Genomic DNA, 16,208 nt, shown 5'->3' with positions numbered 1-16,208 from the left:
TTAGTTGTATATGTTTGCTCTTTATAAGAATGGGGAAAAGGGCTTGTTATAGGCCATGAATATTCTAGCGATCTTTTACCATTAATAAATAATTAGCGTCATAAATTAAGAACGCAACAAAATGCAGTCACAAGACGTTCCACTTTTCAGTGGCTGCTTTCCTAGTTTAAGTATATAATGTCGTCGCGTTTAACATAGTGGGTAGATATATATTCAATTTCGTCTCATTAATTTGAAACAGATCGATCTTCTTCATTTTTACGGAAGAAATTCTTTTGATGTTGGTTCAATCATGCTATAGTCAATTTCGTCAGATTGCGACATTGACAGATCGATGCCAGTACATGCTTCATTAACCACCGTGGAATGTCACTTAAGAAATTTCTCTGTAAATATCAGTCCGCTGATGAAATGTCCCATTGTGAATTTTTACTGCAAAGTCAATTTTTGTTAGAAAAGTAGCAAGTTAGTAATCTGTTTTATTTTTATGTTATGCAATTTTTTTGATATTTTATGTCGTAAGTTTACTAGTGTGATAAGGATTAAGATTGTTTTCCTATTTCTTTATTGCTTTCTTGTTTCTACAAATAAGGATTAAGATTATTTTCCTATTTGTCATAAGCTTATTTCTTGCAATCAGTTTATCTTCTTTCGTCGGATTGTTAACAATTTTAACTCTTAAAATGCTATAACCACAACAAGTGGCCCATGAAAAAGTGTGAACAGCAGCTCCCTATAAAGAAAGAAAGAAACAAAGAAAGAAAGAAAAAAAAAAAGAAAAAAAAAAGAAGAAAGGCTCTGGGTTTGATACTTTGTAAGCTGTGAATCTGTTTGATCATGGTCATAGTAGAGTGAATTCCCAATGGCTGTGGATAGGCTATAATTCCTTACTAACTTACTTCGGACCCGAAATAGATGGATACCCGTGATTCGCCACCATTTGTCCCCATTAAAAAATCTTAAAATGCTACATCTAATTGTATTTGAACTTTTCATACTAGCCAACCTGCCAGGTATGAAATGGCTGACCTGCCCTGAGATAAAATGTAAAACTACCTATTAGGCCTCTTCAACATACTTGGCCTCTATGGCCTTCCAATAGTTGTCAAAGTACATCCCAAATCTCGTAATTATCTCAACTTGGCTTTGGGATATTTTACTCCAATAAAATCGTTCATTGGGAAAATTTAACTGTTCAAAATTCTCTTAGTTTATCATACATGTTTATCCTAAAAGTGAAACAATCAATAAGATTACATAGATGCATGCAGAAGGAAGAGGAACTTGTAAAATTACAGGAAATTAATGTTTATATAACTATTGGCGACAGATGGAAATGGCAGTTTCTTTCCTGACGTTGCATATTAATGATCAAAATTGAAACCAGTGAGTCTCATATCTGTGTTCAAAGAGATAAATTCAAAACTCTCAAAGCTTAACGTTCTTTTTTTTTCGTCAAAAAATAAAAATCTTGAACAATGTTGAAAGGTGTCACGCATTTGTATTGAACAGAACAGGAACAACAGAGAGAGACGGGCGGGGCTGCCGGGGGGTTTGGCCGGGGGGGGGTGGGGGGGGGGGGTGACATATGATGGGTGCAGAATGACGAAAGGGTTGTCTGAATGCAAAGGGTAGAAGATACGAAACAAGAGGGGGGAGAGAGAAAAAAATGAGAGGGGAAGAGGGTAAGACCTACAGAGACCAAAGGTGGCCCCCATTTTTACAGTCCCAGCATAAAACGACATACATTAGGCTGCGTGACCTGCATGAACAGCGACCCCACCGCCCCTCCCTTCCCTCCCTCTCAATTCATCCCCGATATTTTTATTTTCTTTTTCAATTTTTTAATATTGGTAATATTTTTAATTTACAGTGAGAGAGAGACAGATAGAGAAAGAGAGAGAGACAGAGACAGAGAGTGCATGTATGTGTTGTGTATGTATGTGCATGACATTAAATGATTGAGATATGAGAGGAACACAATAGTGCGTTTTGTTAGATGAGTTTTATTTTTTTATATCGTCATTTATAAAAAACAAGATAAATCTCTCTCTAGCTAAAGAGAGGAAGAAGAAGCTGGACAAAGGCCGCCCTTGACTCTCTGCGTCTTCTCTCTCCATCTTCATATTTTCCAGATTTTAGCTGTCGTCCCAGCAGTTGCTTATTAATTTTTTCTTCATAATTATTTGTTCTCTGCATCTATGAAGCTGTAGCTACCTAGAAAAAGGACGTTTGATTCGGAGAATTTTTATTTTACTTAATTGGCTATAAAGCTAGGTTTACTATGTCTCTAGTATTCTAGGAGCTAAGAGCGTCTAAATATTTTCCTTGTGTTGTCGATTATATAATACCTTGAGTCCTTGATCATTTTGAGTGCGTAGCTCAAAACAACAGCTGAATAAGTAATAATATTAATTGTTTTCTTTACCACACACACACACACACACACATATATATGGCGGCTGCTTCTTCATCGATGCCGTTCTTTGGAAGTAGTAGTAGCAGAGAAGAAAACCAAAGCCAGATGACTTCGTCGATCCTTCCGCCTTCCTCAAATGCTACCGCCGCAGCCACAGGCACAGCCCCACCACCTCAGAAGAAAAGGAGAAATCAACCTGGAAATCCAAGCAAGTACCTCTTTTCTTTTCTTGAATCCTCATCAATTCTTTATTCATATTTATCGATTTATAGATTTCAAAAAAGAAACTTTAAACGAGTTGAATCTTTATAAATTCTTTGGTTTGATGAATTAATGGTTGCTAGTTTCTTTGAACTTACTCCTCTATTTGGCTTTGAATTCTAAATCTTTTCGTTAGAAATGATGTGTCATTTTTTGTTATAATTTGAATAATTTTAAATTTTCAAAAAATAAAAATTGTTACTCTTGTTTGGCATTTTTCCCTAACAGATCCAGATGCGGAGGTCATCGCACTATCTCCCAAGACGCTAATGGCAACAAACAGGTTCATATGTGAGGTCTGCAACAAAGGGTTTCAAAGGGAGCAAAACCTACAGCTCCACAGAAGAGGACACAACCTGCCTTGGAAGCTCAAGCAGAAGACTAATAAAGAACCCAGGCGCAAGGTCTATCTATGCCCTGAACCATCATGCGTTCACCATGACCCCTCTCGAGCTCTCGGAGACCTCACCGGCATCAAAAAACACTACTCAAGAAAACACGGCGAGAAGAAATGGAAGTGCGACAAGTGCTCCAAGAGGTACGCCGTTCAATCGGATTGGAAGGCTCATTCTAAGACATGCGGAACTAGGGAATACAGATGCGACTGTGGCACTCTCTTCTCAAGGTAAATTAATTAGTAGTTGCTCTTGATTTAGTATCTGGATCCTATTTTTTGTTAATTCTCATTCATTCATTCATTCATCCATACATTCATTTTGGAGATGTTCTCAAAATCGGTCGAGAGACGAACGCAAGGCGGTTTCTGGGTGTACGTAATAGTTCTCTTTTGGCTAAGAATATATGGATGCCGCGCGCGACTATAACTGAAGTGTTAATCTAGCCTGATCATTTTCTATTATCAATTTTAAAGACTTGGAATTTTATTGGAATTAATTAAACCAAATTTTTGTCTTTCTCCATGAGTGTGTCTGTATGCGTATGAGTTAATATGGCAGGACTGTTTCCACGTGATAACTAGTAATCTGTGACAAACTGGCATGGCAAGGTTATATATGTATATGGGGGTTTCAATCACAATTTCAAAAGGAAAATTAAGAGGACAGGGGGAGAAAGAAAAACAAGAAAGATCATCTTTTTATCGATCCTCGAAAACAACGCCCTTTTTTTCTTTCATCATTTGGATACTCACGTGTGTAGTAGTAAAAATGATGAGTTGGATTATACAGACTTTCAACAGAACATATATGTGGAATGGAAGTGGAAGTAATGTATGTAGTGGAACTGTGGAAGGGGGAGAAAGAGCATAATATTAATGTTACTGGAGTTGAGTGGAGTGGAGGTGGAGAAAATAAGCTAGCTAGGCTTTATCTTCGTTGTCTCATATAATGAGTTGGATGTATATGTCACTCATGAGTTTTGTTCTCTTCCTCTTTGGATTCATGTAACAGAGCTACAGCTCTTCCCTTCCAGTCCAGATACTCCTTCCCATGAAATTAAAACGTATACTCATGGGACCAACACCATATTTCCCTCTCTCTCTCTCTCTCTCCCCCCCAAGTAGAACCGGTCCAACACCATATTTCTAGCTAGATAATAGATTGACAGTCCTTATTCTGATATGAAAATTTACAAGTCACGTCAGACTGTTCAATGATTAGGGTGATGAGGTTTGTGTGAACTTGTGACTATCTAATGGAAATATTCTCTGTGAAAAATTAATTGAACAATGGACCGTTCATGGTTTCCTGTTTTTTTTTCAAATTTACTTTCAAGCACTAGCTAGTGACTTTTTTTTCTCAAGTACTAACATTTAACATAAATGGGTAATAATGATTGGTACTTTTTTTTTTTTTTATCTGGATGCATCATATATATTCATGTCACCCCCACATATATGACATATGTCTTGTTCTTCTATGCATACATACATTTTACTGTATATATACATATATGTTCATGAGCATATGATGATATGATGAGGATTTTCCTGTTCATTTTTTTGTGTGATATACAGGCGGGACAGTTTTATCACTCATAGGGCTTTCTGTGATGCACTGGCTCAGGAGAGTGCAAGGCATCCTTCAAGCTTAAGCACAATGGGCGGCAACCTCTATGGAAACAACCACATGAGCTTAGGGCTACCCCAAATCCCCTCACTCCAAAACTCAACCCACCTCCCTAACAACATGTTGAGGTTAGGTAGTGGCGGCAGCGCAAAGTTTGAGCACCTCATCCCACCATCAAATCCGTCTTCGTTCGGATCACAAGCCATGCCTAATTCCCCCAATTTCTTCATGAGAGACATTGCTAACCAGCAAGGGTTTCAAGATCAGCACCAATTTCCAAGCAAGGCATTACATGGACTAATGCAACTTCCTGATCTCCAAAGCAACCCTAACAACAACTCACCCTCATCGAATAGTGCTGCGAATCTCTTTAACCTGAGCTTCTTTTCCAACAACAGTACCAGTAACAGCATTGCTCCTCCAGATCATCAATTTAGTGATGGTAACGGCAGTGGCCAAGGGTTTAGCATGGGTAATGATCATCAAATTGGGTCGGGTTCTGTACCATCTCTCTATGGGAATTCGATGCAACACGAAGGTGGCGTGGCTCCACACATGTCTGCCACTGCATTGCTTCAGAAAGCTGCTCAAATGGGTTCAACTACAAGCACCGAAAGCTCGTCTTTGCTTAGGGGATTAGGCAATTCGTCAACAAGAGCAGCTAAATCCGGAAGGCAACTAGTGTCTGCGCCCTCAAGCGTTGGAGTCAGTTTTATTGGTGATCATCATCACAGTACTAATGGGGGTGAACAACACTTGAGATCATCACAGCAGGTGGAAAATGAAAACCATCTTCAAGGACTAATGAACTCTCTTGCAAATGGCAACTCTTCGATTTTCGGAGGTGGGGAACAGGATCATAATAACAACTTTGGCGGGTTTAGTAGCGGCAGTACTGCTAATAGGGTTAGTGCAATGGACCAACAGCATAATAACCCTAATTATGATGAGGCCAAGATGCACCAAAACTTGGGTGTGAATTTTGGAGGATCTGATAAATTGACCTTGGATTTTCTTGGTGTTGGAGGGATGGTAAGAAATATGAGTGGTGGCCATGGATACTCACAGAGAGATAATCTACAACAACAACATCATGGCATCAATATGATCAGCTCTTTGGACCCAGAGTTGGAGTCAGCACAGGCAAGTCAACCCTTTGGAGGCACTACACTACAATGAGCCTGCTAGATCGAGGAATTCCAATTAAGTTCATGATATAGGTGAGAGAGTCGATCTTTTTTATATGTAGGGAAAAAGGAAAGGCATCGATTAATTATCCATTAGTTATCTTGAACCCCAAGCAATAGGGTTTCTTGAATTTTATTTCTATATGTGCATGCCTTAAGGCCTACACTAATTTATGATGTCCCGTACTTTCATCGGTTACTATATTATGTATAATGTAGTACCTTAATTAATTTCTTGCTTATATATTTGGCGATAAAGGAATCCTAAATTAATATCACTCCTCTCTCTTTTGTGGACCAATTAAAGAATATAATTTGGTGCATTCTTAATTTTCATATAACAAAATAAAAATATCTATTAACTATTTAATTAGTAATGAGATCGATGCTCATAATTTAACCTGTATTAATTAATTAAATATTGTATGTATGAGGTAAGCCATGTTTGAGTATATATGTGGAATCAGAATGTCACAGCAGCAGACATGCATGGGCGCTAGCAGCTGAGCAGGTATTGTTTGCCCAGAATCTTCAAAATGGATACATTCCAACATAATGGACAAGTGAATTTATTTTCTTATTTGACTGGTTACGAGATATCCCTAACTAATAATTTAATATTGCCATATGCATCAAGAACAAATTAAGAAATCATATAAATTAATTTTAATCATAAGATTTAGAGGAGAGGCTCCGGGCGACGAATAATGTATGCCCAGTTGCCAGTACCCATATAAACTATGCACAAGAATTTGTTCGGCTACCTAATACGTACCTAACCCTAATGCCCACTGCTAAAACTAAGTACAAACATTGCTTGGTTTGATAATATTTAATTAGTTAAATAATTAATTAATCGTCCCTCCCTGGCGCTTTCCAACAATATATTCTTAATTTACATTCTAATTCGTTCCTTAAGGTCCACGTACGGTGATATTTAAATGTTATTCAACTTCACTGCTCCTGATGATAGATATATAATTAGATATTTTACTTCGAATGTAGAAATTTAATTAATTTAATTTTATGAGCATATGCATGTGTGTTGCCATTGGGTTTAGGGCCGACTGAAAGACTGAAGAATATATACCTGCTGACCATGTACACACACACACACACACACACACTACTCAACCAGATGCAGCATATGATGAAATATTCGAGTATATAATAACCTTCATTGTAATTATTAGGAAATTGATGGATGATGATAGGGCTGTCTACTATTGTCGTAATTGTTGTCTCTTCTATCTTATAAGGAATCAATCATATATCATCCCGTGACTACCAACTTGTGGATGCCTTTTTTCTTCTTTTTTTCTTTTCAAAATTTGAATTTATGCCCTATAGTTTGACTAAAAAAAAAATGTTTTGAAGAAAAAATAAACAAAATTGTTTAGTTCATGAATATTCATTAACTCATTCAACAAAGAATTAGTTTATATATATATATATATATAGGGTTTTGAGAATGAATCTCACATTAATGGGAGAAATGATCTTACATGAACTTCTAAGTAAGTTTGAACAACTTCTTATATTACTAATTGATTTCATGGTGTAACTTCAACTACCTTCATAATGAACTTAAAAAAATAAAAAAAATAAAAAAATAAAAATTTCCTGAAGAGGAACTCTGCCTTAGACTTTATATATATCCAAAATGCCCAATGGTATCTTTTGAGGGATTGAAAGAGTTCTCTTTTGTCAAATGGAACCATACTAATTAACCACTTCCAAAGTCACTCTCCGAAAGATATCTTTATATATCCTATAAAAATGATAAGTTTGGATTTTTTTTCTCCTACATATATGGCACAAGTAACATTATAATAAAGATAATACTTGTATCATATTATGTGGAGAACGACATATATGGCACAAGTAAACAGCTATGATGGTGTCTCGTGTCAAACGAAATGAAGATATATTTAAGCTTTTGTCTACATGTATTTGTTTCAATAGCACGAGATGTCACGTGTTAGTGTATCCAGCCTGATGGGGTTGTTGGCCACCAATGTGCAATCCCAATTGCTCCATTTTGATCGGATGCCATGTAGAAGAAAACTTTAACCCATCAAGGTTGGAGAAGAAAACTTGTGTGTGGATTAAAAAAAATTTAGTTTTAATCTAAGGGTTGGAGATGACCTAATCCTACTCTTTTATTTTATTTTATTTCTATATTTATAGTTGCCCTCATTATCATACTTTCTGTTCTATTTAGTCTAGATATTCTCAATAAGCGCTAATTTTTTGGCATTTATACTCACTTTTTTAAGTCGGTCCTGTTATAAAAGTTACTCTCCGCAACCTTTTCTATGTACTTATGTATTTTATTTGAGTGTCCATCAACAATTGAACACCAAAATTTCAAATTAGGAATCGGGAGAGAAATGAATGAAGAAAAATTGTTCATATACATGGGGTTTTTAATAATTTCCTAGAGATAAAACCTGAAATTGAATAGGTTCATTGAGCCTACGTCATCTTAATATATTAGACACAGTGTAGTTATGTTGATAACAATATTAATACTAATTCGTGTTTAATAATAGTGCAAAAATTGTTCCTCTCGAAGGAAAGACGCATTGAAAGTGTGGGAAAAAACATAATCACATAATTCCCGGCCCTTCCCATTGGTAAGAGATAATTGTATACAACTTTGGACACTCTCATGGAACTTATGCCATATATTTTAAGACTTGATCAGAGTGTCAACCAAATGAAAATGAGAGAGAAGGTCAGATGAGAAACGTATACATGTTTCAACGAGATGTCAGCAAAGTTCCGTGGATTTATGTTTTAATGTGTAAATATATGCTAAGGTCTTAGTAGAATACAAATAAAAAAAAAAAGAAATAATACAATCTTGTCGATCTCCGTATTTCTTCCAACCGTACTTTGAGTCCGTGATGGTGGATTTTGGCTTCAAAAGTTCTCTCTTATTAATACAAAGAATTGACTGCATATTCTCTCTCTCATCTCCAAATATATATATAGACATCAAGCGCTAATTAATTAATAATTTAATAACTATTAGTTTGGGTTGGTTCTACAAAGTAATTTCATAATTTGAATTGTTCATTTTTTAAGTCACAGTTCATACTTGTGTTCCTCCAGTTATCAATTCACAGTTGGATAACTAAGTGATTTTCAATTGGGAAATTTTGAAATAGGTCCAATTTTATAGACTACCTTTTGAAATAAGTCCAATTTTTAGTGACTTTTAACTTTTAAAATAGGTCCAATTTTTAGTTACTTTGAACCCATTTCAAAAAATCCCTTTTCAATTTCAATAAACTTTTGCAGATTTGATTTGTCAATGATATTTAAACCAAAAGTAGTCGGTTTTAATTATAAAAAATATTAATTGTCACTAGTTAATGCTTGAGTGGTCTTATATTTGCAGTAGTACTACTGCCCCAGTCACTTGTGTAAGATATTTATAGTTGGTATTTAATTTGTACAAATAATAGTGTGAACTTTATTTGTGACCACGTGCAAAATTTTGCTGAGACGTACCTTTCACAGGGCACACGTCAAATCCAATATTATGAACAATAATATGTTAATCTTTGGTTCTATACAAATCATGCATTTTTTCTGTACTTGTCCAGAACGCAGCTACTGAAGTAATTCTTAGACTATAACAGAATGTACAAACACATTGTCCTCTTCCCTTAAACAAAAATAATTGTCATCATCTTTCAGTCTTAACTTGTGCTGGTCATGATTTTTCCCAGTGGCGCGCGCGCGCACATACATACATACATACATAGATATATATATATATATATATATGTACTTTTTGTTAAAAAAAAATGTTATTCACACATTCATTTTTATTTTTCACACATTCTTGTTAGTTTTTTGGGCATTGATCTTCTTTAATTCATTCAATCTAACGGTCAAAAATTGAGAAGGGCCATATATGATACAAATTTATAAAATTAAACAATAAAGGCTTTTCTTTTTACTTATTAGGTAAAACAATCATATTTTTAATGCCATTGGAACAAAGAAATGACAATAAGTATATGAGAAATAGTAAGGAGACTTTCTCAAAAGTAGGACTCTTTGCCACTTTATGTTTTTGGCACATAAATTGACTTTTATACATTGTGATGTGGTAAAGAGTCCATAGAGAGTCCATAGAGAGTCTCACGTTGAGAGAGTCTGTTTGACATTTCTCTAAGTATAAATATGTTTTAACGGCTCTTAAAACATGAATTATGACATGGTTGCATGCATGTCTAGTCAAAATACTTCACTAAAGTTTTTAAGGATTTCAATTTTGTTGAAATGCTAATACATAAAGGAGTACATCAGTTTAACATGAAACAGAACAAACTGTCCACTAGCTAGTCATTTAAATTTGAACTACGAAAAAGTTCTAGCCTTCATTGACTTTGAAAATTAAACCCCCGGTCCCCAAAACACCTTTTGAGGCTTGAGAAAAAAAAAAGGAAAAAAATATACAGCTAGCTCGAACAACCTTAAGTAATCTGCACTAATCTCCTTGGTGTCATGTCGAGCTTCATGCATATGGCTTTAGTCCGGAACAAGTAATTATATTCCCTGCAAACAAACCCAAATTTATATAATAATTGTAAAAGCTCTATTTTCTTATAAGCATAGTGGTCATCGATAAATGTGAACGAGAAGAGTCCCATAGACACAGACTTAACCATGCATCTTAATTAGTATAATCACTTCAATTCCACTGAGTTGTTATTTAAAATGTTAAGTTAAAAACATTTTACTTGTAGTTCTTAGTATAAACTTAGGGATAACAGAACTTTTGAGTACTCGATGAAAAGACATAAACAAAGGAACGACTTAAGTTATTTTTCCAAGAATATAATATTCAACACATAGGAAAGAGGTCAATCTCATAATGTATAAAAATGTTCTTAAGAATCTTAACAAAAAGGAAAATTTTAAAATATGTACAAAGGTAAGTTAAATAGTGAAATAGTTTAACAGTAAACAAATAATTCCTGCATGCGACAAGTAAAAATCGAAGACAATTTGGAAAATGCATCTTTTTATTGAGAGGATAGTTATTTTATCTCATTCATGCAAATTGCAATGCAGTGCACCCACTCTACATGTCCAGCGCTCGTGACTCTCCGCCATCCAAAATAAAAGTTAAAAAGGAGTAGAGGTATCATGTTTATATAAAAACAAAAAGACGAGACACCCAATATGTACACCTGGTCATCACTCATGACTGCCTCAATTTTGTGTAACCATGCAAAGACATTGTGTCAGGATTTCAGTTTTCATTTTACTTTTCTTTTGTTATATTATTTAAAAGTACAAAAAAGGCAGTGAAAAGTAGTAGCAGTGTACAGAAATTACACAATTACCAAAGAAAAGTAACTCCTTTAATAAAATATATTCATTTTTAACCTGGGTCAATCGTCACTAATTTTCACGTACCTCTATCTCTCTCATCATCTCTGTACTTTTTTGTTCACTGAAAATTCCCGCCTCCTCCAAAAGATTGGGTTGACGGCGCAGCTGCTGCAGCATTGCTCTCGGAATCCAATGAGCTCATCATCTCCATGCCGCCATGCTGCTGCTCTGATTTCTGATGAGAAAATCCACCGCTCATGCTCCTCACCACTTGTCCAACCCCAAGAAAGTCCCTCGTTAGCCTATCCGACCCTCCGCCAATATTGCGCAACCCTAGATTCTGCTGCTGCAACTTTGTATCTTCCATGTTAATTGCCCTATTTGCCGAAGCGTCATATCCACCAAAGGCCGCGTTTCCGAAAATCGATGAGCCGCCTCCTCCGCTAGCAAAGGAGTCCATTAGGTCTTGGAGGTGGCTCTGGTCGGTTTGGTCACTTCCGAACATCCCACCTAAGCTGGAAGGAACTAGGGTTCCGAGCCTATCTGGTTTTGTAGTGGTCGAGGAGGAGCTTCCGAAGCTACGGAGGAGCGAGGCGGTGGTGGTGTTGTTTGAAGTGGTGGATCCCATTTGAGCAGCCTTCTGAAGCAGCGCGGTTGCGGACATGTGCGATGACATAGCCTGCTGCTGACTATTACCATTGTTGCTATAGAGAGAAGGGACTCCGGAACTCATGTTATTGCCGCCACCCATAATGTGTCCCGTAAAGAGATTATTCGAGACGTCGCTTCCACCTCCCGTGGTGCTTCCGTTTGGGTTGGTGTTGAAATGGTCGGGACTAATTAGTAAGTTGTTGTTGTTGGCACTGTAGCTATTAGTATTGTTGGTGGTGCTGTTGGAAAGGAAAGGTAGGTTAAAAATATTGGCTCCTCCTCCGGAGTGATGCTGATGTGGTGATTGAAACTGCATGAGTCCATGAAATGACTTGTCCTGGTCATGGTATTGTTGTTGGTTGGATTGATCATGATCAGAGGCTCCAGTCATGAAGAAAGATGCAGCTGACGACTGAGCTGATCGGAAAGATGACCCCATTGAAGGGGATGAGAGGAGGTGATCGAATTGTCCGGTCCGAGCGGCAGCGTCAGCGCCTGAAGATCCGCCAAGTCTAAGGAGACTGGATTGATTGTTGTGGTCGAGTGAGGACAGTTGATGAGGAGGGCCCACAACTTGATGAGATAAGCCGAGGCCAGTGTTGCTAAGGCTTCCTCCTCCGTATAAGCTGCTGCCAATGGTGCTCAAACTGGGTGGATGCCTTGCACTTTCCTGAGCCAGTGCGTCGCAGAATGCCCTATGCGTGATAAAACTGTCCCGCCTGCACTCACAATACATCATTTTTAATTTCATGGTGAACAGAAAAAAAAATACAATTAAGTAGCTAGGTTGAAACATTTCCTGATGACAGTAGTCATATGACTGTTGCATACATTAACTTAGAAATGTACAAAAAACATTGCATTGCATTCATATACATAATTGGAAAAGGTAGAATTGAATTGAATTGGACAAAAAATGAAAGACACAACCTCCATATATATGTAGATAGGCCATGTAAAACTAAATGGCTGTGTAAAGTCTTTGTAGCTCAATAGGTTAAAAGCGTTCACCTTTGAAATCGAGGTCCCAAAGTTCGATTCCCTCTCTTTCAATACCGCTTGTTTCTTTAAAAAATCTCAATGTCCCCACTAGGCTTCAGAAAATTAAAATTGTGTACAATTCTATCCTTAAAATGAAACCATATTGTTCGTGTCCATAAGTGAGTTCCCCAATTTTAGTAGTATGATTGTTCTGATTTTAATTGGAAATTGATGGTCTAATTAATCACACCAATTATTAATTAACAAGGAATCATTTCGAGTTGCAGTTCTATTAATAGATGAAATGAAGGTAGACATCAAATCTCAAAACCCTAATGTGTGAACTCTGAAGGATTCAAAATACAAAGACTAAGTAAGAACTTGTGGCAATCTAAAATGCACTATAATTACATTTTTTAGGGGGAGGACACCTTTAATGACTTTCACAATTGCACGCACTAATCTGCGATAACATAAATAATTGCACAAGGAAAATGAGCTACTATTTCCCAAGAAGATATAGAGAATTAAAAGGGGATGTAAGTGTGAATTTTTCTGAAAAATGGAAAAGAAATTCCATTTCAAGGACTGGCACTTCAATAAATGCAGCATGAGAATGTATTCGAAGTGATGAAAGTAAATCTATCAAAAACCCCATTTGAGGACTTATGCTCAATTAGTAGACAACTCATGATCCAAATGTCTATTTTTCCAGTTGAGAATTTTTCCCCAAAGCCATATCAATATCATCAATTACTGCTCCTCTCTAGTCTCATCATCCCCAAATTATGGCACTGCAATTCTATAAACCCTAAATTTTGACCAAAAACCCCTTAATTTTGACACAATTTCAAACTCCTGCAAGGTCATGACCTGAAGCCAACCCAAAACCAATTTTGAGAGAGAGAGAGAGAGAGAGAGAGAGAGAAGCGTTGTGATGAAAGCGAACAGTAGCAGTACAAGTACCGTCTTTCTCTTCTCTTCTCTTACATTACATAACAACTGGCATAGCAACACGTGAATACGAAAAAGCTTTTGCTAAACACCGAAATCGGGGTTGTTTCCGAGGTGAAACAAAGTAAAAGAAATTAAATCAAGTACTAATTTGACGACCATATATGGCCTTTTTTTTCTTGAAAAAAAAAAAAAAAAAAACTCTGGCTTCCCAACTGGGGATAAAATCATATATAAGTATCCGGAAACCACCACGACCATGGCAGTTTCCACAGATTATTCACGTGGGAGCATGTTTTTCTGCCATTTTCCTCTTCCCCCAACGGAAATTTTTAAAAATTAATTAAAACACATTTGACAGGAAAAAAAAATAAAATTAACTCATACTAAAAGCGTGAAAACTTTTTTCTTCTCTTGTCTTGTCACTGAGGACTCGAGGAATCTAAATAGCTTAAACAAAAGAAAAAGGTCAAGTTTCGACTCAAGAAATTTTTGTGTGCTCCGAGACCACCGACCTCATGAATTAAAGTAACTTGTTGTGATTATGCGTATGTTCGATTAATGGGAAAACGAGCTAGATAAAAAGTTGATTTTGATTTGGTGAATAATTTACCTTGAGAAAAGAGTGCCACAGTCACATCTGTATTCCCGAGTGCCGCAAGTCTTAGAATGTGCCTTCCAATCGGACTGGACGGCGTACCTCTTGGAGCACTTCTCGCACTTCCATTTTTTTTCGCCGTGTTTTCTAGAGTAGTGCTTTTTTATGCCGGTGAGGTCGCCGAGAGCCCGAGAGGGGTCGTGGTGGACGCATGTGGGCTCCGGGCAGAGATAGACTTTGCGTTTGGGTTCTTTTGTAGTCTTCTGCTTGAGCTTCCAAGGCAGGTTGTGTCCTCTTCTGTGGAGCTGTAGGTTCTGCTCCCTTTGGAATCCTTTGTTGCATACCTCACATATGAACCTGTTTGTTGCCATTAGGGTCTTGGGAGATAGTGCTATGACTTCTGCTTCTGGATCTGTTCTCTCATGAAAAATGCCAAACCACAACAAATTAGAAAATTCATATCTTTATTAATCACAACAACAAAATTGTATATATCTTACAAGACACATCATATTTTGTAAACTTGCGCAATCAGTTTTCAATCCAACCGATCATAAACTTTTATATCTATCTATATATATATATATATATGTGTGTGTGTGTGTGTTTTCCCATTTCAATTAGTTTCTCTGCCAATTTAGGGTTCCTTATCCGTGAGAGAAAAAAAAAGGGATGGAATACGAGCCAGAATTCAATTCAGAAAATTAAACCATATATATTCTTAATCTACTTTGCTTTTGTGTGTTGAGTAGCTAGTTAGGTAGATCCTAGCCAATGTCAAGATTTCAGAGGTCGGGCCAACAAGTAACTAGTAAAAGAGAAAGAAAATCAATTGTTGGATACTTGCTTGGTGTTCCAGGTTGGTTTCTCCTTTTCTTCTGAGTTGGAGCAGCTGGTGCAGCTGTGGATGAGGTTGGTGTTGCGGAGGAATGTTGTTGCTTATTCATCTGCTGATTTTGATCTTCTTCTCTAATTCCAAAAAGCGGTGCGCCTGACGAAGAAGACGCAGCCATCTCTTTCTGATCAATCTTCTTCTTCTCTTTCTGCCCTTTCAATAACCCTCCCAGAGCAATCTGAGATGTTCTCTAGCTAGAAACCAGCAAACCCCACAACCAATTTATAAGTCCTCAAATCTTATCCCAAAGAACAAATGAAGAGAAAGGAAAAAACTTGAAAGGAAGAAAATATTAATCAAGGGAGTTGAAGAGAGAGTAAAAGGAATCAACTCCATAACTAAGCATTTGATGCTTTCTCTCTTCTTCTGCTAGTTTTTTTTCTCTTGTTTTAAATGAAAATTTCTGAGGAAAGTGATGCTGTTACGGTTTTATGATTTGGTGTCATGCACATACAGTAACACATATACACGTAATCTTTTCTTTTTTCTTTTAAATCTTTTGATTTTTTTTTTTCATAGTTTTTTTTCCAGAATTTCTCAGTATTTTTTCCTCCCGTAAATAAAATACAAAAAATTGAAAATTACTTGACAGGGGGAAGAGAGAGAACGAAGTAGAGAGAGAAGGTGAGGCCTACAGGTCGGTGGACCCAATCCATACCCACATCACGACATGGTATGGTGCGTGAGAGGAGCATGAAGCAGCTAGCTACTCTCTCTCTCTCCTTTTCGTATCTTCTTACTCACTTCCAGACAAGCTATCCTTCATCACCCCTGTCCCAAGTGGACCTCACTGTAAAAAATTTAAAATCAAGAAAAAACAGAGAAAATAAACCTAAACCCTATGTATACACATTTTCAAGAGAATTAGTGTGAG

At 36.7% G+C, this 16,208-nt stretch overlaps 2 protein-coding genes across 2 annotated transcripts; one reads left to right on the top strand and one right to left on the bottom strand.

Moving 5' to 3' along the window:
• The first annotated feature begins 2,255 nt into the window (after window positions 1–2,255).
• On the top strand, window positions 2,256–6,172 carry LOC125477641 (protein indeterminate-domain 5, chloroplastic-like). Its single transcript, XM_048585001.1, has 3 exons — window positions 2,256–2,627; window positions 2,909–3,305; window positions 4,656–6,172. Exons 1-3 carry the CDS (start codon window positions 2,456–2,458, stop codon window positions 5,884–5,886), a joined length of 1,800 nt encoding a protein of 599 aa, XP_048440958.1. The 5' UTR covers window positions 2,256–2,455; the 3' UTR covers window positions 5,887–6,172.
• Window positions 6,173–10,165: 3,993 nt separating this feature from the next.
• LOC103943147 (protein indeterminate-domain 5, chloroplastic) lies at window positions 10,166–15,848 on the bottom strand. The gene is made up of 4 exons (XM_009353357.3): window positions 15,287–15,848; window positions 14,455–14,851; window positions 11,340–12,625; window positions 10,166–10,472 (listed from the first exon to the last, which is right to left on the bottom strand). Exons 1-3 carry the CDS (start codon window positions 15,450–15,452, stop codon window positions 11,374–11,376), a joined length of 1,815 nt encoding a protein of 604 aa, XP_009351632.1. The 5' UTR covers window positions 15,453–15,848; the 3' UTR covers window positions 10,166–10,472; window positions 11,340–11,373.
• Window positions 15,849–16,208: the final 360 nt, after the last annotated feature.

This window comes from the organism of the source record quoted next, unplaced genomic scaffold (assembly GCF_019419815.1).
Source record: "Pyrus x bretschneideri cultivar Hongxiangsu unplaced genomic scaffold, Pyrus_bretschneideri_v1 Contig22, whole genome shotgun sequence".
Lineage (NCBI taxonomy): Eukaryota > Viridiplantae > Streptophyta > Magnoliopsida > Rosales > Rosaceae > Pyrus > Pyrus x bretschneideri.
Note: the sequence above shows the minus strand (reverse complement) of the source record. Positions and strands in the feature narration are given on the sequence as shown.